Consider the following 23,422-nt stretch of genomic DNA (forward strand, 5'->3'; position numbering starts at 1 on the left):
AGCTGATGAAAATGCCAAAAAATTATTACATTGGTTTAAATAGAAAAATACAAAATCTAGTGATTGCTTTTCTCTAGTAAACATATCCATCTAGCCATACTCATATCTGTGATTCTATTTTATCTGGAAAGGTTGAAGATAAAAATGTGATAAATATTAACTAGGATAATGGTTTTAATGACATACAAAATAGATTTTACAGCACAAGCCATAAAACATGCAAAAGAGAAAAACAGATCAAGAGATAAAAGTCATAAATATGTATGTACCTGTAATATAACCAAATGATATATAAGGAAATAATTGACAGAAACACAGAGAAAAATAAATCAGTTGTTAGAGTTGGGTATTTGAACACATCTGTTAAACTTTTCAACATTAATAGATCAGTCAAATAAAAATAAACAGATATTTTGAATAATAATATTAATATGCTTCAAGATTTAGTCACAGATAATGAACTTTAAAAACCATACATTCTTTAGCAGAAGACCTAACTAGCTATTTCTCCAAAGTAGACATACAGGTAGTCAACAGGCACATGAAATGATACTTAATATGGCTAATTACTAGGGAAATGCAAATCAAAACTACAGTGAGATATCACCTCAGGCTGGTCAGAATGGCCACCATCAAAGAGTCTACAAATAAAAAATGGTGGCGACAGTGTGGAGAAAAAGGAGCCCGCTTACAGTACTGGTGAGAATGTAAAGTGGAATGGCCACTATGGAACACAGTTTGGAGGTTCCTTAAAAACTAAAAATAGTTACTATATGATCCAGCAATTTCACATATGGGCATATATCCAGAGAAGAGTCCCAATTCAAAAAGATACATGCACCTCAATGTTCACCACAGTGCTAGTTACAACAGTCAGGACATGGAAGCAACCTAAAGTCGGTTGACAGATGAACTGATAAAGAAGATGTGGTATGCGTGTGTGTATTTATGTATGTGTGTGTGTATATATATATATCTACACGCATATATATGAATATTATTTGGCCATAAAAAGAATGAAACAATGTTATTTGTGGCAACATAGATAGACCTACAAATTATGATATAAAGTGGAATAAGTCAGAGGAGGACAAATATCATATCACTTACATAGGGAATCTTAAAAAATGAGACAAATGAACTTATTTACAAAACAGAAAGAGACTCACAGATGTAGAAAACAAACCTATTGTTACCAAAGGGAAAAGAAAGGGAGGGATAAACTGGGAGTTCCGGTTTAACGGATATACATTACTGTATATGAAATAGAGAATCACTAAGGACATACTGTACAGCACAGTAGGAATTATATTCAGTATCTTGTAATAACCTATAATGGAAAATATTCTGAAAAAGAATACACACACACACAAAAACAAAAATAGCACAGCCTAGTGCAGAAAGTTGATGGATTCAACCACTTCACAACTGTAGAAGGACATTGTGTATAAACAGCTAATGACACACTTTGACACACTTTGTGACATAATGACACACTTTATAAGTAACAAGAAAGTCTCACCTAGAATATAGAATATAGAAAGAACTCCTGCAACTCAACAAAAACAGAAAGCTTAAAAAATGGGCAAAATGTAAATAGGTAATTTACAGAGAAAGAGACCTAAAAAATAAAAGCCCATGCCAATAAGAAGTCATAAAAAAGTAGTGCTAAGGGAAAAAATTAAAGAGCTAGATTATCCAGTCAAGTAATTTGCCATCCAACTCATGGACTCACATAGTGCATAGTACTAACTCTCAAAGAATAGGATGAAGCTTTGATTAGACGGCAAAAGAGGCAGATTTAATTCCTGGTAGTTTTAACCCACTTATAGGAAGAAAGAATAGTAAAAATCTTCAACTTTACCAATTTTAACAATAATTTATCAATGCTAAATTTATCAACAATACAGTATTTATTTACCAGCAATAAATTTATCAACAATACTATATTCATTGCCCAAACAACTCCTTATCATCGAGTTATTTCATGATAAGGTTTTTTAGTCCAAATTCTTCTTGCCTCTGAAATTTCACAATGCCAAATCACAGAGACTCAATCTTCTGGAATTCTACATAAGGTACTTATTTCAATGCCAGGCTGTTCATTAGATCAAATGAGAGGTTTTAGGAGTCCTACATACTTTGATGTATCAAGTCAACATAAGAGAAATTTTTTTTTAATTTTATTTTAACTTTACAATATTGTATTGGTTTTGCCATATATCAAAATGAATCTGCCACAGGTATACATGTGTTCCCCATCCTGAACCCTCCTCCCTCCTCCCTCCTCCCTCCCCATACCATCCCTCTGGGTCATCCCAGTGCACCAGCCCCAAGCATCCAGTATCGTGCATCGAACCTGGACTGGCGACTCATTCCATATATGATATTATACGTATTTCAATGCCATTCTCCCAAATCATCCCACCCTCTCCCTCTCCCACAGAGTCCAAAAGACTGTTCTATACATCAGTGTCTCTTTTGCTGTCTCGTATACCGGGTTATTGTCACCATCTTTCTAAATTCCATATATATGCGTTAGTATACTGTATTGGTGTTTTTCTTTCTGGCTTACTTCACTCTGTACAATAGGCTCCAGTTTCATCCACCTCATTAGAACTGATTCAAATGTATTCTTTTTAATGGCTGAGTAATACTCCATTGTGTATATGTACCACAGCTTTCTTATCCATTCATCTGCTGATGGGCATCTAGGTTGCTTCCATGTCCTGGCTATTATAAACAGTGCTGCAATGATAAAACTGGTCTTTCTATGGTACTTTAAGTCACCATATGATTCAATTACACTGGAAAGTTTTTTATACAATATATATGTAACTCACAGTGTGCCTAGTCCAAAACTCAAGGCTGAATTTTAAGTTTCCTGGAGGCCTTCATTTTTTATTTTTCTTTTTTAGCAAACTTTCTTCTTTCACAAATAATGTAACCCTCAAGCAGACACTTCTTATTGATTCTGAGGAAGCATCCATACCTCTGCATTCTTAGCCAGACAAATTAATTTTAGGTAGCCATGAAGAGAACTTATTGCAGTTGTAGCTGGCTCAGGCACAAGGTGCCAGATGGACTTGGAGGTACCAATGCTCAGGACCCAGGAACAAGGCTATCCAAGAATTTAGCGTATTCATGCAAAAGAGTGAGCAACTATTGCTGAGGGGTGAGATGTTTCACAAGCATCTCTACAGCTATGCCTTTAAACATTTTGCAGATGTAAGCTGCTATTTCAAGGGTAAATTTATGTCATTAATTAGATCAGCACATACGTAATGTTGGAGTCCCTAGTGCTTGTATATAGCTGTCTGTTAGGAAGAATAGAAGAGCAGCATCCAACTCAAATACTGTGGGCCAACTGCCATTATCTCAGATTGCACCAGAAACACACATGTTGAAAAGTTTCTATGAATTCTTACTCCTGCAACTCAACACGTATTTATAACTTATTGGAAATAAGATGGTCATAAGGATATCTGATAACTCATGTGTAAGCTGTGAAACATAAGTTATATATTCTTATAAGTTGTTTTTTATGTAGCTATTGAATGAATATCTTAGAAGGTTACCTTCGTATTCTCTGGACACATTATACAGCTAAGAATCAGTGAGTAATTGATTATTATTTTTATGAGTAAAATTTCAAAGCTATTATTCCATCATTCAGTTGATTCCTTTATTGCTTTAACAAATACTTACTGAACACTCTTTAGGAGACAGAGGTACAATGATAAAAAGGACTGATGATGCTTTTGAGGTTATGGAGCTTGCCTTCTAGGAGATTTGTTTTGGATAAAGTCTAGATTACAGACTGGTAGATGTGGTGACTTCACATGTTTCCACCTGAAAGTGTAAGCTGCTGCTGCTGCTGTCACTTCAGTCGTGTCCGACTCTGTGTGACCCCACAGACGGCAGCCCACCAGGCTCCCCCGTCCCTGGGATTCTCCAGGCAAGAACACTGGAGTGGGTTGCCATTTCCTTGTCCAATGCACGAGAGTGAAAAGTGAAAGTGAAGTTGCTCAGTCATATCCGACCCTCAGCGACCCCATGGACTGCAGCCTTCCAGGCTCCTCTGTCCATGGGATTTTCCAGGCAAGAGTACTGGAGTGGGGTGTCATTGCCTTCTCTATGAACGTGTAAGAGTGTGGCTTAACTCACAGAATTCTTCTATCTCCTACACTTATAATTACTTCACTTTATATTTTTAACTTCTACCTCCTGATACTCAGGTGCTCATGCATGTCAAGATAACTTCAAGTAACACTGTCCCAAACTCAGTGGGAAAAACAGCTATTGCATATTTTTAGACTTCATTTTACTCCCCTTGTCTTCAGCTTTTGGAACTTTTAAACATTTCCACTTTGAAAAATGTCTTCACTTAGCTTCCAAGATCTACTTTCTCTTGGTTCTATTCCTACCAATAGACTTCTTCAGAGTTTTAGTCATAGCTTTCTCCTTATTTTCCTAACCTCCAAATAATGTAGTGATTAAGTTCTCAGACTTTGAGTGTTTCCTCTTCTAACTCATTTCATAGTGTCATAAATAATTTAGTATCATGAATTCAGTATCATCTCCTTGTTGAGGGCTTCTAGATATCTATCCTGGACCTACTAACATCTCTACTTGGATGTCCAATGGACATCTTAAACTTAAAACATGAATCTAACTCCATTTTAGGGCATTTGCTATCTGTTTCTTCTTGTTATATTTTTCCCAAGATAAATGTATGGTTTGCTATCTGACTTCCTTCAGATTTCTAAACAAACATCCCTTTCTTTAGGAAGCTTTCTCAGATTATCCTATATAAAATAGCACCATTCCCACTCTCCTATCCCTGGTTGTATTCCTTACCTTGCTCATCCGAATTTATGCTTCTCCAAAACATTATTACCAAATGGCATATTACATACGTATTTACATATTGTCTGTTTCCCCAGCTAAACTTCAAGCTCCATGAAGGTGGACGTTACTTCCTACTGTGTTATTAGTACATAGAACAACGACTAAAAAGTAGTTGGAACTCAATTATACTTTATACTTATCAAATCAATGATTAATTTTTTTTTTTTTAATTTCTTCTATGGCCCTATCTACCTACCCACCTACCTGGCTACCTACCTACTTACCTAATGTTTTGCAAGCTCCACCAGTTTGGGATGGAAAAGGTGATTTTTCAAGGCTGGTATCAGAATGGTGTTTTGGATTTTGGAACTTAAGTCCAGCCTCTTAGCCCTAAGAGACTTTAAGAGATAACACACTTCCTCTTCTTGTTCTATAACACTTCCTCTTCTTGTTCAATAAATTGTCGCTTAGAAGAAAAACAGGTTTGACTAATGTTAAACCACTAATAAGAGACAGAACCACTGTCAGAGCCCAGGCTTCACGCCTTTGCAGTTAGTGCTCTTCAACCTACACCCTGACTAGGAGACGTTGCTTTTTCCTGGTTGCCCACAGCAGCCCAAACCTTTCTGGCATTATTTTAAAATTGTCCTTAATGAAGATTATACACAGGTTGAACTAGAGAAAAATCTGGCTTTAATTCCAGGGACTGTATAGTCCATGGGGTCGCAGAGTTGGACATGACTGAACGACTTTCATGAATAAAAGTGTCATATATATATATATATATATACACATATATATACGTATATGTATCTGTATGTATGTATACACACACACACACATACACACACACACACACAATTTCAAGGGAAAAAAGGAGAACATTTCTGGATACTTAAAACCTAAAACTTAATTCTGTTTGCAAAATGCCTAGTTTAAAACAAAGCAACATCCTAGGATATTAAGAAACAGAGCCTGATGGGCTGCCGTCTATGGATTCACAGAGAGTCGGACACGACTGAAGCGACTTAGCAGCAGCAGCAGCAACAAACTGTTACACTTTCATCAGAGGTAGAAGAAAAATACACGCAGGTAGGTTAGTGAGAAGCAACAATATGAATAGAGCAAACAGCCTAAAAAAGGTTTTTAAAAATCAATTAAAATATTTCTTGACCCTGATAGTGTAGTGCTCTAGGGAATAAAGAAAATTCAGTTTAAACACAGGATCTAATCTAAGGATTTTCTCAGACAAAAGACAATGTAAAAAAGTATGAATTCCATAAAAAGCAGTAGAACATAGTAGGTGCATATACTCTGTTCTTTGGATTTGCATCTAGCAAACCCTCTTCATAAGCGTAATCACTTAATTGTGCTACTTTAACTTCTACAAGACTCAAAACTGCTAACCTATAATGTAGAACTGAATAATAACTATGGCATATAATTGCTGTACGAATTAAAACAGATCATAAATATAAATATAAATATAGTGTCATCCACTTTAAAGTTCAAAATACTGTGGAATGATACTAGTAAAATTTAACCAACTGCAATATAGACTTCAAAATAATTTCTAAAATTTTTAGAAATAGTATTTATGAAAAATGATCTAAAATTAACCAAAATTATGTTTGTAATTGATCATTTGCTGAGTTTTTCTAAAACTTCAGGTACTTTATAAAATGTAAACATTTTCCATTGTTCAGCTCTCTCAATTTTGTATAGCACATGAACTGAAACCATCTCCTGACCCAACAGTACAATAGCAATCATAGACAGCTTACTGTTTTCCAAAACATGCTAATTTCTGCATGTAGATGTGTCTACCTGCAAAATCAAACTATTTGACCTCAAAACATTCATTTTACCATGATGATTCAAGAAAGAAGATTGTGACCCAATTTTTGATTGTGTAAAGTCCGTGGAGGTAAGAGTGGAGTGGATAAGATCGGTAGATGAGATCAGAGATATTACGACAGATAACAGATGGTCAACCTGGCTACTATCATAATTATCACACCCAATGCCAAGGTCCGAGCATCCACAGGTCTGCCACATGTGAATCCTGTGTGTCCACTCATAATCACACACCTATATCAATTCCTCTGGAGGTCTGTTGTTGCTGATGATTATTACAGTCTACACATTCTTTCACATGTCACATTTAACACAGCTCCAACTTCTTTATACATTCGCCTATTTTAACCTTAAGTCAGATATTCACTGAGTGCCTACCATGTGTCAGCCACTGGACTGAACACTAGAGAAACACTCTGCCCTCATGGAGCTTACACACTAAGGTAGAGAGTTAATAAAAGGAAAATAACAACAACTCTGATAAGAACAACAAAGCAGAGAGAGCATAAAATATGTCATAATGCCATATAATCTTTTCCTTATGATGGATTTTAATTATTCTGCCAGTAATTCAAGACAGCATTATCTTCAACAAAGCAAAACTCCTTTCAGGCAATCAAAGAAAGTTAGGTACAGTGAAATATAGCTATCAATTCACTCCAAGCATGACTATGAGTTTAAGCCTGAAATACAAAGAATGTGCAAGCATGTGTACTAGAAAGGTAGGAAGAAATGGGCAGCAAAGGGATGAGCTGCAGGAAGAGAGCCAAAAAGAGAAAAGGAAGGCTGCTGCTACTAAGTCACTTCAGTCGTGTCTGACTCTGTGCGACCCCATAGATGGCAGCCCACCAGGCTCCCCCATCCCCGGGATTCTCCAGGCAAGAATACTGGAATGGGTTGCCATTTCCTTCTCCAATGCATGAAAGTGAAAGTGAAGTCGCTGAGTTGGGTCCGACTCTTTGTGACCCCATGGACTGCAGCCTACCAGGCTCCTCCATCCATGGGATTTTCCAGGCAAGAGTACTGGAGTGGGGTGCCATTGCCTTCTCCAAAAGAAAGGCTAAATAGAGCTAATTTCTTACATCAATTAAGAGAGTCATTTTGCTCAATCTTTCAGATTATCCTAGAATGGGAAAATTGGACCCTCTGAGTAATTAATTTGAATACTAATATACAGACATTGCTTAGTTTACCATCAGACATTTACCCTTTGCTTCTAGTTTAACTATCAGAAATGTACTCTCTAATTTCTATTCCTATAGAATATATTTATTTTCAGGATTAAATAATTCATAAAGCATTAAATAATCCATCCTCTGTAATTACATGTTCATACATTGTTTTTATTACATTTTCGCCCACATATCTACCATGTAAGAGAGACATTTAAAATAAAAGCAATGAACTGTCAAAAAGCAAAGGTTTCCCTGACTTAAGTGTCATTTTTGAAGTAGAAATTCTTGGATCATTCCTTCCTAACTGATTCAATACTGACACCATTTTCTACCACTTTCAAAAAGGCAGGGGAAAAATGAAGAAACCTTTTCTAGAAAAATCCATCTTTCCGATGCTGGGGTTCTTTGGAGCACCAATACTTCTAAATAACGGATGAATACACACTTAGAAGAAGTTGCACCTCAATACAACTCTTACCTGCATCTCTTGACAAAAGGAAGCCAATGGCCCAAATAGAATCTGACATTGCTCATCAGCAGTGTATGTCATCTCTGGCAACTTGGAAGGAACCATCACAGAATTGACACTGTGGGGATTTGTCTGCAGCAAGCAGTTACTGGCCTTTGACCTGGCAATATGCAGATATGTGTGACATTCTGAATTAACTGCAAAAAGTTGTTATAATTAGTTAATGTAGCAATAGCAAACATTTTAATACTATTAAATATGTTCTTGCTTTTATTTATAAGCTCTTCTATTGAATGCTCATGGAAATTATCTCATATATGAGAACCATATGTTTACAATTATTACAATAATCCTATCAATATTAATAAAACAATGTTCAAGTTAATAGAACTTTTTGATTTTAAAGATCTTTCATTTGAATTAATTAAGCTCATCTACACAACACTGTGAGGTGGTTATTATTTTACACATTTGTAAGGTGAAGAAGCTCAGTCTCAGAGAGTAACTGCTTAAAAGTAATGTATGAAGGTAAGAAATCAACTATATTCAAGGATTTAAAGAATCTAGGAAAATCATGCTCAAGTGACTATTAATAGTAGGAATATTTTTGGACTTGACACTGCACCACAACTTCTATTTATGGGGTAAAATTTAATTTTATCATAGTTCTGATTCATGAGAAGACAACTAAGCCAAACCATACACTCACGGGGGCCTACAGAGGAGTTGTTGCTTCAGTGAGGAAGAGCACGCACAGATGACATTGCACGTGTTTCTGGAAAGAGCTATAGTAATGTAATAAATACATTTTAGTAGATTTTTTATTCATTTGACAAAAAATTAACTTGACAATTTAAATAGTATGGAAAAATAAATTTGAGTAGTGAATTTAGCTAGTTAGGTATTTCTATGTTTCTTACTTAGATTTTTGAATACTTTAAGCATTTCTCTCTCACTTAGTGACTGGGACTTTGCATATCTCCTACTGGTACTGCTTCAGCTTTCCCTTCTATTACTGAAGAAATAAGTAAAGAACAGGGCTTTAAAGTGAAAATCAGAACAATAATACTGTTTTTCATTTTCTTCCCAAACAGGCAAAAGCTAATATTGCCAGCTGAATGTTGAAAAGAGGAGAATCAAGGACTATAATAATGATGAAAATTATGGGTTAATGCAAAAAGACTCAGAGTTTAGAATTACGAAGTAGAAAGGTGGAGCTTTTATTAAAGAGGTTTTTGATAACAACAGATGTAGAGGGATGAGCATTGAGAATGTTTCCACTGAGAATTTCTGAAGAGCCAATTTAATATTATACAACATTTTTTATCATTGCAATAATTTTAAACCTTACAAATCATCTTGCCTCCTGTCTTGTTTGAAAATGTGGAAACTAAGACACGAGTTGGTTGAATAATATGTCCCATTGACATCATGAGCCAGTGGAGAGCCAGGATTAGAACCAAGCACCTTGATTCCTAATCCATGCCCTTTCCACTCTGCCATGCCACACACCAGGGTGGTAGAGGAAGCAGGCACACACACACATTCATGACACAACAACAGCAAATGACCTCAGTACCTTAGAAATCTTTCCAAATCTTCCTTGCTACATCGGGACCATGAGACATCACCAAGATTTTGTCCTTTAATCCATTCACCAGACATGATATGAAGACCATCAGCACATGATGGGTGGTCATTGTCATGATTAATCCCCATGCTGATTTGGAATATAGTTAAAATTTGAAAATTATATTAGATAGATATTTTAACTTATTATACCTGCAATTAAATGACAGCTAAATCATTAAAATGAGATAAATTAGTTTTTAATTTTAATTTTTTATTGAAGTATAGCTGAATTACAATGTTGTGTTAATTACTGCTTTATGGTAAATGACAGTTATACATATATATGTATATATGTGTATGTGTGTATATACACACACATATACACACATTCATTGTCATATTCTTTTCCATCAGGGTGTATCACATTCAATATAATTGAATATAATTATATTCAATATATTTATTATATTGATCAGGGTGTATCACATTCAATATAGTTGAATATAATTATATTTGATATATTTATTATATTCAATTATATTGAATGTGATACACCCTGATGGAAAATTATATTGAATATAATTCTCTTTGCTATAGAGTAGGACCTTGGTGTTTATCCATTCTATATATACCAGTTTACATCTGCTAGTCCCAAACTCCCGATTTATCCCTCTCTTACCCGCTGCTCCCTTGGCAACCACCAGTCTATTCAGAGAGAAATTAGTTTTAAATGTAAAAATAAAATTAATTTCATATTGATTATTTTTTAAATTGTGTTTACCTAGATTAAAGGTCAATGTTTTTATTTAGTAAAAAACATTTTCTAGATTAAAAGTCAATGTTTTTATTATTAAAAAATTTTCCCAGTCAGTAAATAACATGTTTAGTTCACCTGTGTCAGTATAATCTATGTTATTTTCCACACAGTAGTAGGTATGAAACACAGAAATACTGCAGTTTCTATTCAACCACACTAGATTCCTGCTCTTGCCTGAATATCCTTTATTCATTCCTTTTATCAAATCTGAAGCCACATTAAAGTCTTGTTCCCACAAACTGTCCCTGGGAAACCTTCATGCTCTCGGTCATCTTCATCTTTTCTCTTGAATCCTATCTGGTGCTCTAAGTTGGAATTCTGATCTAAAACTCGGACTTATCTTCTAATGGGTGTATTAAAATAATATTAAATTCAGTATGTCTAAAAACTGCTGTTAATATTTTCTCTTTCAAACCTCTACGTACTCCTGTATTCTCTCCCTCTTTTCTCTTTTTTGTGCCTTTGCTAGCCACACAGTTTGCCAAACTAAGGATCTTCAGGTCATAATTTATTCCTTCCTCTTCCAAATTATCACCCAAGCTATTTTATTTACTGATTGTTAAGGGCAAGCCCTGCTAATCTATTTTCTAAATATGTCTTTCCCCTCTGACCTCCTTTCAATTCCTTTTGTTACTATTAAAGAGGATTATAAAATTATTTAACCTTGACAATTACTATGGCATTCTAAGTGGGTTCTGTGCCTCTAATCTTGGGCAGCATTCTCCCTTCTCCTCCTGCCCTGCTCCAGTGAGATCTATTTAAAAACACAATCGGGCTGCCTTTCGTCTGCTTTTCCATTACCTATATAGCAATTTCCAGCTCTTTACCATGGCACGTAGTTTCTTAATCTCCTTCCAAGCCATTTATTGCATTTCTTTTCAGCAGGAGCAAATGACTTGTAGTTTCCCAAATATTATGTTGTTCCTTATTCTCTTTAACTTTCTATGTGTCATTTTCTAAGTGTCATACACCGTAAAAAGGAGTATATAAACTTCAATTAAATAATTCTATGCTGCTGCTGCTGCTGCTAAGTCGCTTCAGTCGTGTCCAACCCTGGGCGACCCCATAGACAGCAACCCACCAGGCTCGTCTGTCTCTGGGATTCTCCAGGCAAGAACACTGGAGCGGGTTGCCATTTCCTTCTCCAATGCATGCATGCATGCTAAGTCACTTCAGTTGTGTCCGACTCTGTGCGACCCCAGAGACGGCAGCCCACCAGGCCCCTCCGTCCCTGGGATTCTCCAGGCAAGAATACTGGAGTGGGTTGCCATTTCCTTCTCCAATGCATGAAAGTGAAAAGTGAAGGTGAAGTAGCTCAGTCGTGTCCGACTTTTAGTGACCCCATGGACTGCAGCCTACCAGGCTCCTCCGTCCATGGGATTTTCCAGGCAAGAGTACTGGAGTGGGGTGCCATTGCTTTCTCCGTTCTACAGTGTACTATATGTTTTTACTTTTGGTTATCTCTCTAATTTCTAACTGCTAGAGACTTATCACTCTAAAATGCTGGCATACTGGAATCATATTCTATAAATGATAATTACATTTGAACCAAGCCAGCATGTTGAATCACTTCTATTTCAGTAAAAGTTGCATATAATCTCCTATGAATTCTCATAATGAAGTAATTAAAGTAACTGTTTGTGAGAGAGTTAATACTGAAGATGTAGAAAGAGGAAAGTTTGGTTTTGTACATGTTATGTTTGAGAAGATGGCAAGATAGTCCAATGCTCCTTTCTTCTCATTGTGTAACAGATAATAACTAAAACAGTTTTCATTAAAATATTGTGAATAACAAGAATATCTATTCTGTATTTTAAAACACAAATAAAAGAATTGTTATAGAAGTTGTTAAAAATTACAACTACCTATATTTTCTCATACGAAAATAAAACTTTCAAAATTATTGAACTATATTTTCAGTTAAATAATTTAAAATTTTAAATAAAAATTGTTACATTAATGTGTTTTTGAAAAAGGAAAATTATATAGGATGAATTAATTTATAAAGAAGAGTAATGAATTAGAAGTTAAGTTTGCCAACCTGAAGACTGTGAAAATTAGCTAAATAAAATAAAAATATATTATTGACTATATTTTTTCATTTTAATGTTAGGAAAATTCAGCTATATGGTAAATTATATTTCTCTTTTCTCATCTAATTAATGTCTTTAAATAGGGTCTGTTTCAACACATATTAATAGAATGACTGATAGAGAAAACAGGAAGAAACATCTTTTTCATACTTTGAAGATGAAGAGGAAAACTAACAGATGATATGGACTAAGCAGGGGTCAGTTCACTTAGTGTGGGGTAGAGTGAAAGACATAGGCGTTAGATTTGAATCTTCTATCTCCATCTTATTCATGTGACCAGAGGCAATTTAAATAATAATAAAGAAATAAGAAATAAGCATGCCTTGGTTTCCTTGTTTGTGAAATATACCTTCCTGAATGGTTGCAAAGATTACATGAGGATGATGTAAAATGCCTAGCACAGTGCTTGGAAAATAGAAGGAATTAATAACTTCTTTTTGAAATTGGGGCAGTAAATCAGAGATGTTTTATTTCTCTTATTTGTCACACACACACACACAAAAACTATTATTAAAGGCAAGTTACTGTACTGAATTTCATGAAAGTGGGAATTTAAGAAAATTCAAGTAAATAATAATGGCCTGAAGTTACTTTGGGTGCTAAGCTAAAATAAGAAACTGTACATATGGCACAGTCTCCCAGATTGGTAAAGATGCCTAAACGCACTGTATGGTTGCAAAGCTGTCCCTGCCTGCATCGCCACCTGGCCTCCACCAGGCACTCTTCTGCAGCACACGTCGCTGGGTGACCCTGTTATAACAACAGCCACTTGCCACGGGGAACATACTCAGCTCTTCCATCTATGTTGGTGCAGGCTTTCACGTCATATACAAATGCTTTAGTTTTGAAAGGCAACTGGTCTTTTTCAGAAATAATAAAATTTCTTAAATATTGTGTCCGTTTGAGAGAAGAAGAGGGACTCCTTCCAGGATTTAGCAATTTGGACATGTTCCCAAAGCAATGTAATGTGATTTTCCAAATTGGGAAGATTACAACTTCTCATCCAGATGATCATTTTCCTTCAGGGATCCGGATTCTCATGTAAGAAATTAGCTACAGCCATGGAGAGATCTGGTGATTCAAGCATTGTTTACCATTAGTTAAATTTTCCTAAAGCTATTTAACTTGTAACAGAAGTTATCATTAAATTGGGACAGGCTTTTTTTTTTTTTTATAACCACACATCTGGAACTATCAGGAGACACTGCTTAGTTTTGATTCTACAGATTTGAAAGAAAACAATCGTGAACCTTTATCTGTGCCAGTCACTGTATTAATCATTTTCAGTGATGATATCATTTAATCCTCACAATACCTCCAGAATGTTTTTATTATCATGACTTCTATTTTACAGATGAGGAAGGCACTGAAGTTAATGTTGGAGCTGTGACTCAGACCCAGGCAGTCTGTTGGTCAAAAACAGTGAACTTTAAATCACCAAACTATAGATCAAAAGTCTCCATTATGTCTAAGATTTATTTTCGGAATGATTTTTTAATGTCTCCTCTTCGTTAGCAGAAACACACCTCCACAGGTATAGTCCCAGAACTGACTTGCGTGCACTGTATGGAAAACATTCCCCAAGTAAGATATTAGCAACACCTCTCCTCACACTATGCAACGGAGCTACATTTTAATAATCTCAGTTTAAATTCATTTTGACAAAGAGCCTTGGGCAAATAAACTCTCCACTAACATTGTACATGGTTGTCAAGTCAACTGAGAAAATATTTTTATCTTATAAAACTTCTCAACTTGTTTAAAAGTCCCTGCCAGGAAGTTTTGTGATATCCTGCGGAAAGCTGGAGAAGCATTTGCATTTTGAAGATGGTCCCTTTTGATGTTTAATGAGTTAGAGAAGAGAACGCTTATGAATTCACTTACATTTTTTGGATAATTTGGAAAGGATCTGATTTGTAAACAGTCATGTTTTAAAAGGGTAAACTTTTTGGGGGCTGAACACGTTAAACGTGTTGTCATGGTATCTTCCCACTAAAAGCTATATATCATGTATAAAAAAACTGGTTAAAAAAAAGGAAACAAACTATTACAATGTCTAACTGAAAGTAGATTACACTTTCATAAAATGACACAATTTCTTATGATTCAGTGACTGTATCTGATTTGATGTAACTTCACTGATGTGCACTCATGGAAAAATGCCCAACATTAAAAAATATGAGACATTTTCATTACTTTTTATATTTTAAATCATTTAACTTTGCACAAAACAAATATGTACTTCTACTGGCAAGTCAAAGGCAATGAAAAGTAAGTCAGTAACAGGCTAAAAAATCAGAGGTTAAAAAATAAAACATACTCTGCTGTGTGTTGCGTAAAAGATATATTTAACAATTCAACAAATACTTGTTAAGAACACACTAAGTACTGGGCACTGTATGGGCTGGGGTCATAAATATGAGTAAGATTCAGTTTTTACCCTCAAGGAGTTTATCATCTACTGAGGCTAGAATACTCTTACCCTCAGGCAGCTAAAGATGTCTGAATCCTGTTCTTCTATGTTCCATAAAGCTCTCCCACCCACTGCTCCTTTTCCACCACTACTTCCATTAACCAAGACGAGCTGAGTTACTTCACTTTTGGATTGTTGTAATAACCCTTTAACTCCTGCCCCTTAACTCTTTGCCTTATTAAACCATGATTTAATTACTTTTCCCCTTATGCAAACATTAATACAAAAACTAGTTCCCCAGGTAAAATCTTTCCATTCTCCTTGGCAAGCAACAATACTGAAAAAGTAAATAATAATGAACCATGGGGCTAGTTAAAATGCAGATTCCTGGGCCCCACCGGCAACCAATCAAAAGAGAATATTTATACGTAAGAAGCGGCATTAACACATTTTCTAGATGATTTGTACTTAAAATTCTGAGAATTAATGAGCTACAAGTTCAAAATCCAAACTTTCTGTCCTGGTTTTCAAGCAACCGAAAACTGGTTTCACTCTGATTTCCACTGTAACAGTTCATTCTAGCCTACTGTATTTGCTTAGTCCCTTCTTGTCAAAATGCTTTTTACAGCTTCTTTGCCAACTTCTTCCCCTATAAAAGACTCTTCATTAAATTCTAACACATATTTCTCATGACTTGTAAGTTTTGTACCCTTCAAATATATGGCACATAAGATATCAGAACCATCTTCTATTTCTGGTGAATTTTATATATAACTTGTAATATATACAAGTTATATATATATACCTAGACATAAGTGTTCAGAAAACAAGAACTGTCATATTTTCCTTTTAATTCCTTGAATTATTTATTTCAATACCATAGTAAATAAATTCTATAGATTTATCAGCTGATATGGAATTACAGGAGCAACTAAATATTCTGTACATTTGATGGAAAGCTGAAACTAACGTGGCATCTTACTGACTTAGAATAACAATAAACCTGAAAAGTCTATGGGTGATCTGCCCAAGGAAGGTTGCTAGGCTTACCCTAGACCATACATTTGCCAAGAATGCATTAGAGAAATGTAAACAGAAAGCCAACTCTTGTGTGGCTGTTCACTAACTGCGTGATTTTTCTCCTTTTCCACCTACTCACTATGACATCCAAGCCTACATTTGGAGAGAATCTCATATGGGAGTGCTGCCACTCGTCTACTGGCTTAATTCCCATTATGATTAATAACTTGGACAAACCACTTATTACTCTAACTGCTATCATTGTCTAAATAAAGTATCAAATACAAAACCTGTGTTAGTGCTCTATAAGAATCTCCATAATAAGTACACTTCCTGCTAATCCATTAAAAATTCTGAATGACCTGTGGCGGATTCATTTTGATGTTTGGCAAAACTAATACAATTATGTAAAGTTTTAAAAAAAAAAAAAAAAAAAAAAAAGCATTCCTTGAATGAACAGAGAGATGTATGGCCACCAGGTGGAAAACCTCCTCTTTACATTGAAGCATTTATAAAAATAATTATAATACTACTAATAATTATTACTATTCACTTGCTGTTTATTATCCACTTAGTGTTACAAATCAACAAATGTGCCATGCGATTAGAGCATCACCAACCTAACAATGAACCTTGAGAGGAAAACTTAACCACATTTTGGGAGCGAAGAAAATTAGTAAAGGCAGATAAGACTGACTGGCCCAAAGTTCATTCAGAGAGTAGCTGGTATGACAAGAACTCAAGACCAAGTCCTGTGTTGCTTTCTCGCTTATCTGCTCACTGAGTAGTTTCTAACCTTAACCAAGGTGTGTGTACTACCTGTGACTTCTGCTGTATGGAATTCTAAAGCATACAGTATGGGAAGGTGAGTTGACACGTCACTATTACCAATTTTAATGGGTCAAAGAACATTACAGAATAATTAAATTTGAATATTTTAACAAGCAATGGATTTGACAAGTAAAAATATATTTGTTTTTTTCATTTTATCTGTTTCCCACCCCAAGAGTCCTTGATGATGTCTTTATCTTCATTTTTTTACTTACTTCGAATTGTTTGTCTACTCTCCCTTTAGAATATTTCCTCTCTTTCTTATAGTAGATATGCTGATTGGTATCAATTCAAAATGAAGGACAAATATTTTACTTCCTTCTAAAGGACTCCTCCAGCAAACTGAGAAAGATTAGCCAAATTTATGCTCTTCGATGTCTTCTGGAGCATATGCTGGCTTCTTATTCAATTAGCAGAATTTTAGATTACATTGTACTACTGCTAAAACTGCTGGAATTGTCCCTTCTCAGTCTGTGACTTCAGGACATGCATGAACTGCTTGAGCAGGCCTGTAACCCGACTTTAGAGAAGACTCATCATAACTGATGTGTAATTTAACTATCGTATTTCTACATAGTTCATTTTATATAAGAATCAAATTAGCACATGCCAGAAAGGAAAAATACTTTGCCATATCTATAGTTGTAAAGTCATAAAACCATATTTTCTTTTACTCAGCCAAGGCAATTGCATTCCTTGACCCAAACTAATTTATCTTTCTCTACCTCTGAAACGCAACTGTTTTCTACCCTGAATCTAAAAATAACTGTCCAACAGATGAGTATTCCTAAAGCAAATGTTTATTAATTCATACAACAAATGTTTGAGTGTCTATAATATACAGTGCACTCAACTTGGTAGTGTATGAGGAAAAAGTGTATTAAACAGTAACCCTATTTTATAGAGATTCCTGTCTAGTACGGAGTATGTGCGTGTGTGTGTATCAGTATAAATTAGTATATGCATATCAGAAATTAAGCAACAAGTGATATTTACAATGAACAGTGTAAGGGACTTAAAAAAGGAGATATATTTCCAGATAGACCTTCAGGTCTAATTTCACAAAAGGAATTACATTTGTCTTGACCATTAAATAGATTCATTTGTCTTTACTTAATGGATAAGTAAAATTGAAAAAGGTATAAATCAGTAGGGTTTGGAGTTGGAATAAAAAAGCATTAACAGAGACACGAAGCTTGAAAATTATGGATTGTTTAAATTCATGAAATAAAGAAGAGGATTATAAAGTTAGAAAGACAGATTGGGACCAGTCTACAAAAGTCATGAATCTGAGTGTGGAATTGGAATGTATTCATTAAGTGGTAAGGACCAATAAAGGTTTCTGGGCTGAAAATCAGAACCACAATTCAGTAAGTTGAATCTGGTGAAAGTATGAGATAGATTAGAAAGATAAGGTGTCAAGGCAAGGTGTGTATTCCGATAGTCTAAGCTGGAAGAATAAGGAAAGGGGGATGGACTGACAGGATAACTATTTCAGATAAACAAGGAACAGAATTTAACAACTGATAATAGGAGGAGACAAGATGATAAAGAGTTAAAGATGTTTTAGATGTCTCAGTATAAGAACCCATAACAATATGCCAATAATAGAAATGCAGATGTCTGAAGAAGTGAGTTTATAACCTGGCCATACCCTTGGTTCTATCCAGGTACACTTTACATCAAAGCACATATGCAAATGCCATTGATTTCAATGGTTTACTAGTTACAAGGCATCTGCATTGTTGGTACTCTGGCAATACCTGAAAACTTTAGCAGGTGCCCCAAATATTCATTGCCTTCAAGGAGCTAACTTTGCATAATTTTTGACTCATTAGCCTTTCAGTTCCAAAAGAAACTCCTGAATTAACAACTTAGTGGAAAAGCCATGTCTCTAGCTTAATAGTTAGATTATTGCTATTGCTAAGTCACTTCAGTCGTGTCCGACTCTGTGCAACCCCACAGACGGCAGCCCACCAGGCTCCCCCGTCCCTGGGATTCTCTAGGCAAGAACACTGGACTGGGTTGCCATTTCCTTCTCCAATGCATGAAAGTGAAAAATGAAAGTGAAGTCGCTCAGTCGTGTCTGACCCTCAGCGACCCCATGGACTGCAGCCTTCCAGGCTCCTCCATCCATGGGATTTTCCAGGCAAGAGTACTGGAGTGGGGTGCCACTGCCTTCTCCAATAGTTAGATTAAGCTAACTATTAAAGTTTGAGTGAGAGTGAAGTCGCTCAGTTGTGTCCGACTCTTTGCAACCCATGGACTGTAGCCTACAAGGCTCCTCTGTCCATGGAATTTTCCAGGCAAGAGTACTGGAGTGGGTTACCATTTCCTTCTTCAGGGGATCTTCCCAACCCAGGGATCGAACCTGGGTCTCCCGCATTGCAGGCAGATGCTTTACCATGTGAGCCACCAAGGAATAATATATATTAGATTTTTTTCCACTTGGTTCAAAAAGCTAAACAAAATCCAAAATCATACAGGCATTTTTGGTCACATGAAAACATGTTCTGTGTGTTTATAATGACATAATTTATAAGTAATTTCCCCTAATTTATGTAATTTTATCCACTCATCATCTCTATGAAGTAGGCTATCTAATTACAGTATGAGATCCTTAATCAGTAAATGAATCTTATATGTTTAATGTAGTTTCTTTAACTTATAAAAATAACAGAACTCTGCTAGAACTTTTTAACACTGTCTACTCAAAGTATAAATTAACATAAATGTGCTAAAGTTAAATTACAAAACTAAACCATATACTGGTTTCACAACAATTTTGCCCACAACCTAAAGTCCATTGTATTATTTCAAGAACATAAATGTATCTTAAAAGAGCAATTTTTATAATTAGAAACACAAAGCACTGAGGCATCAGATACTAAATGGTCAAAAATAAATACTATTGTTTAATATAAACCAGTATTCATTTTCAAGTCCTTATGATTACTTTTATGGGCTACTTATTTTTAAAGTAATGGGTAAATTTAACAATTGAAAAAAAAAGATGAGATGTTCAAGAATTCTAGTAAGCAAAGAAACCAATACAAATTAAATTATAATTTAACATGTGCTAAATGCAAAGCTGGTAAAATAAGCTGTATTCACAAGCAGTCCTCTATTTAAATTTGGATAAATATTGCCACATAACCTCCGAAAACAGTACACCACTTTACACTCCTCTCAAAAATGTACAAGAGTATCTGTTTCTTCATAGACCAACACTTTTCACTTATGCTCTTATTGAAACATCATTTAACAGCTATTTATTGAGCACAACTGAAAGATGTGACAGATACAATGTTAAACAGCAAGGACAACAGGCATAAACAGAAAAACAAAACAAGGTGCAGCCCATGTCCTCAAGAGGGACAATCTAATTAGAGATAGACATCAAATAATCATACGAATAATGTAAACCTACGACTGTGAAAAGATTAGGGACAAAAACTACATAGCATTTATAAGAGCAGATATGAAGGCATTTAACCTACCCATGAAGTACTTCTCTGAAGAAATGATCTGAAAGAAGAGTAAGAGAAAAATGAGGGACGTGGCAGGGAGTTTTCTTGCCAAGGGAAGTACATGGTCTTTACACTGGGAGTAAACATGGATTTATCTGTGTAAATTCATGTAATCGGATAGTTGGAAGGATAATTGCTTTGTGGTCTGATTGGCATCCTATGAACAATACTAGGATATTTTCATATATGCCACGGAAACATATCTTTGATGTATGTGGTAATATCCTTTGCCATTTTTCAAATGGGTCTTTAGTTATTTTGCAAATTTATTTTTAAGAGCTCTTTATAATATTAAAGAAAATATTACTTTGTTACACATGATGCAAATACTTGCACTGATTGTGATTTATCTTCTACCTGTTGTATTTCTTGCTTGTGTTGCTATTTAATTGCAAGTCACTAACTGTATGTGTGTTCAAATGTAGGTCAATCACTCTGTCATGTCCAACTCTTTGCGAACCCACTGACTGTAGCCTGCCAGGCTCCTCTGTCCATGGAATATTGGACAGGCAAGAATACTGGAGTGGGTAGCTACTCCCTTCTCCAAGGGATCTTCCCAACCCAGGGATCAAACCTGAGTCTCCTGAATTGCAGGCAGATGCTTTACTGTCTGAGCCACCAGGGAAGCCCAATTTTATGTGACTTTTCCTTACACATTTCTGGATTTCACACCGAGAATCATTGACATTCTCTATTAAAAGACTTAAAAAAAAATAAAAGAAAGCAAGCAAGCCAACAAAAAAAAGAATAGAATCATTTTGGTGTATTCTGATGTACTGTCGAACGTAGAGATCCCTGTTACTTTTGTTACTAAATTTGTTTCCATCCACTGATTATAGGTGCTTTTATTATACACTACATTTCCACATATTTTCCTACTTATAAGTGGATTATTTCCTTACTCTCTCTTACCCTGACTTGCTTGCTTATTCAAGCACCAGCATAAACTGCTTTATTTATTCTGAAATACATTAATACCTGATAAAGTTCACCCTCCTCCTTCCCAGTTTTTACTTTTTTTAAACAAGATATTTCTTATGTTGAGTTTTCCACATGAACTCTAAAAGCCTAGCATGCTGCAGTCCATAGGGTTGCAAAGAGTCAGACATGACTTAGCAACCAAACAACATCACCAAAATAAAAAAAAAAAAAAATTGATATTTTGGGCAGATGATTATATTAGTTTATATACAGATAATAGGCATTTTATGGTATTGATGTTCCTATCCCAAACCAGGAAATGTATTTCCATTTCTTAAACCACTTTTATGACTCTGTTTGGCTATACATTCTTCTTTTTACAAGTTTTATACATCCCTTTGTGAATATATTCCTAGATATTTTATCTTAATTTTTATTTTATTTTTTGCTATCTTCAATATATATGTATTTTTTTTCCTTTCATTATAGTTTGCAAAAGGCTCTTGTTCATGTTTTGGAAAGCAAAAATTTTTTACAGTTTTGTAAAAAGCCACTAAAATTTTCTTATTGCTCTAATGGTTTTTTTAGTAGACTGTCTCAAGTTTTCCATTTATACAAATGATACTTATTTTGCCCCTCCTTTCTAGTATTATATTTATTTTTTAATTATTAAATATTTCACAAAAACAAATACATGCAATATATATGTGCATACACATTACACTATGTGTGTGTCTAAATTTGTTATGCAATCTAAATAACAAGTATTAAGGCGATAAATAGCAAGGTCCTTCTATATACAGCACAGAAAACTATATTCAATATCCTATGATAAACCATGACAGAAAGAACATATTAAAAAAAAAAAGAATGTATATGTATGTGTAAGGAAATGACTGCTATACAGTTGTACTTAACACAACATTATAAATCAAATATACTTTCAACAACAACAACAAGCATTAAGGGTGAACAAGACAAATTCTAAGATTCATGACCAAATTCTTTATCAGGTCTCATGCTTCTGCCTTCAAGAAGAAGGCACATAAAATGTGTGCTGTTGTAGAAATCATTTCAATCTTGAAGTCCTAGAGATAGTCTCATATATTTTCTGTTAGAAGTCTCATCTGTACTATAACAGTCTTTATTTACCCACAATTGATTTCTAGAAATGATCTTAAGAAAGTGTTCAATTTTATTTTTACACATGTGGGAAACCAATCATACTATCTCATTTTTATTAATACTCAATTTCTCTATTGATCTGCAATGACACATGGTCAGTCAGGTTTTCAAGAAAACTTGGGCCTCTTTATGATTCTGCATTTTATTGGACTGACTGTCTATATGTGTAAATGTTAAGGTCTCGGTTACTTTAGTCTTTATAACAGGTCTTCATTTCTGTTAGAGAAAGATTTCCATATTATTCTACCCTTCCTCCTCTTTTAATTTTGCCTCCAGCTTCATGGCTTTTCCAAAAATGTTTTGGCTATTTTTGGCTATTTGTACTTATATATAAATGTTAGAAATAAGTATATTCACTGGAATTTCCATGAACCCCTGAAGTATTTATAGCAGAACTGACATCTGTAAGATATTTCATTTATCCACAAACAATTGCTATACGTCCACTGATACAGGTTTAATTAATTTTAATAGAAGTATTTGCTTTTCCATCTTTTGTTAGATTATGCTTTTGACTCCCCTCTGGAGATCCAACCAGTCCATTCTAAAGGAGATCAGTCCTGGGTGTTCATTGGAAGGACTGATGCTAAAGCTGAAACTCCAATACTTTGGCCACCTCATGTGAAAAGTTGACTCATTGGAAAAGACTGATGCTGGGAGGGATGAGGGGCAGGAGGAGAAGGGGACG

General features: G+C 35.0%; 1 protein-coding gene across 2 annotated transcripts in view; it reads right to left on the reverse strand.

Annotated features, from left to right (window-relative positions):
- Positions 1 to 23,422, reverse strand: part of ADAMTS19 (ADAM metallopeptidase with thrombospondin type 1 motif 19) — a 276,661-nt gene that overhangs the window by 102,740 nt on the left and 150,499 nt on the right. For both annotated transcript variants that reach the window (XM_086410488.1, XM_086410489.1), the window contains 2 exons: positions 9,932 to 10,072; positions 8,362 to 8,512 (listed from right to left, as the gene is read on the reverse strand). In XM_086410488.1, the coding sequence (XP_086266614.1) occupies positions 8,362 to 8,512; positions 9,932 to 10,072 (292 nt within the window). The remainder of the gene's footprint in view (positions 1 to 8,361; positions 8,513 to 9,931; positions 10,073 to 23,422) is intronic.

Source organism: Bos grunniens, chromosome 7 (assembly GCF_055505025.1).
Source record: "Bos grunniens cultivar Pamir isolate PY7600 chromosome 7, Bosgru_T2T1.0, whole genome shotgun sequence".
In the NCBI taxonomy this organism is placed as follows: Eukaryota; Metazoa; Chordata; class Mammalia; order Artiodactyla; family Bovidae; genus Bos; species Bos grunniens.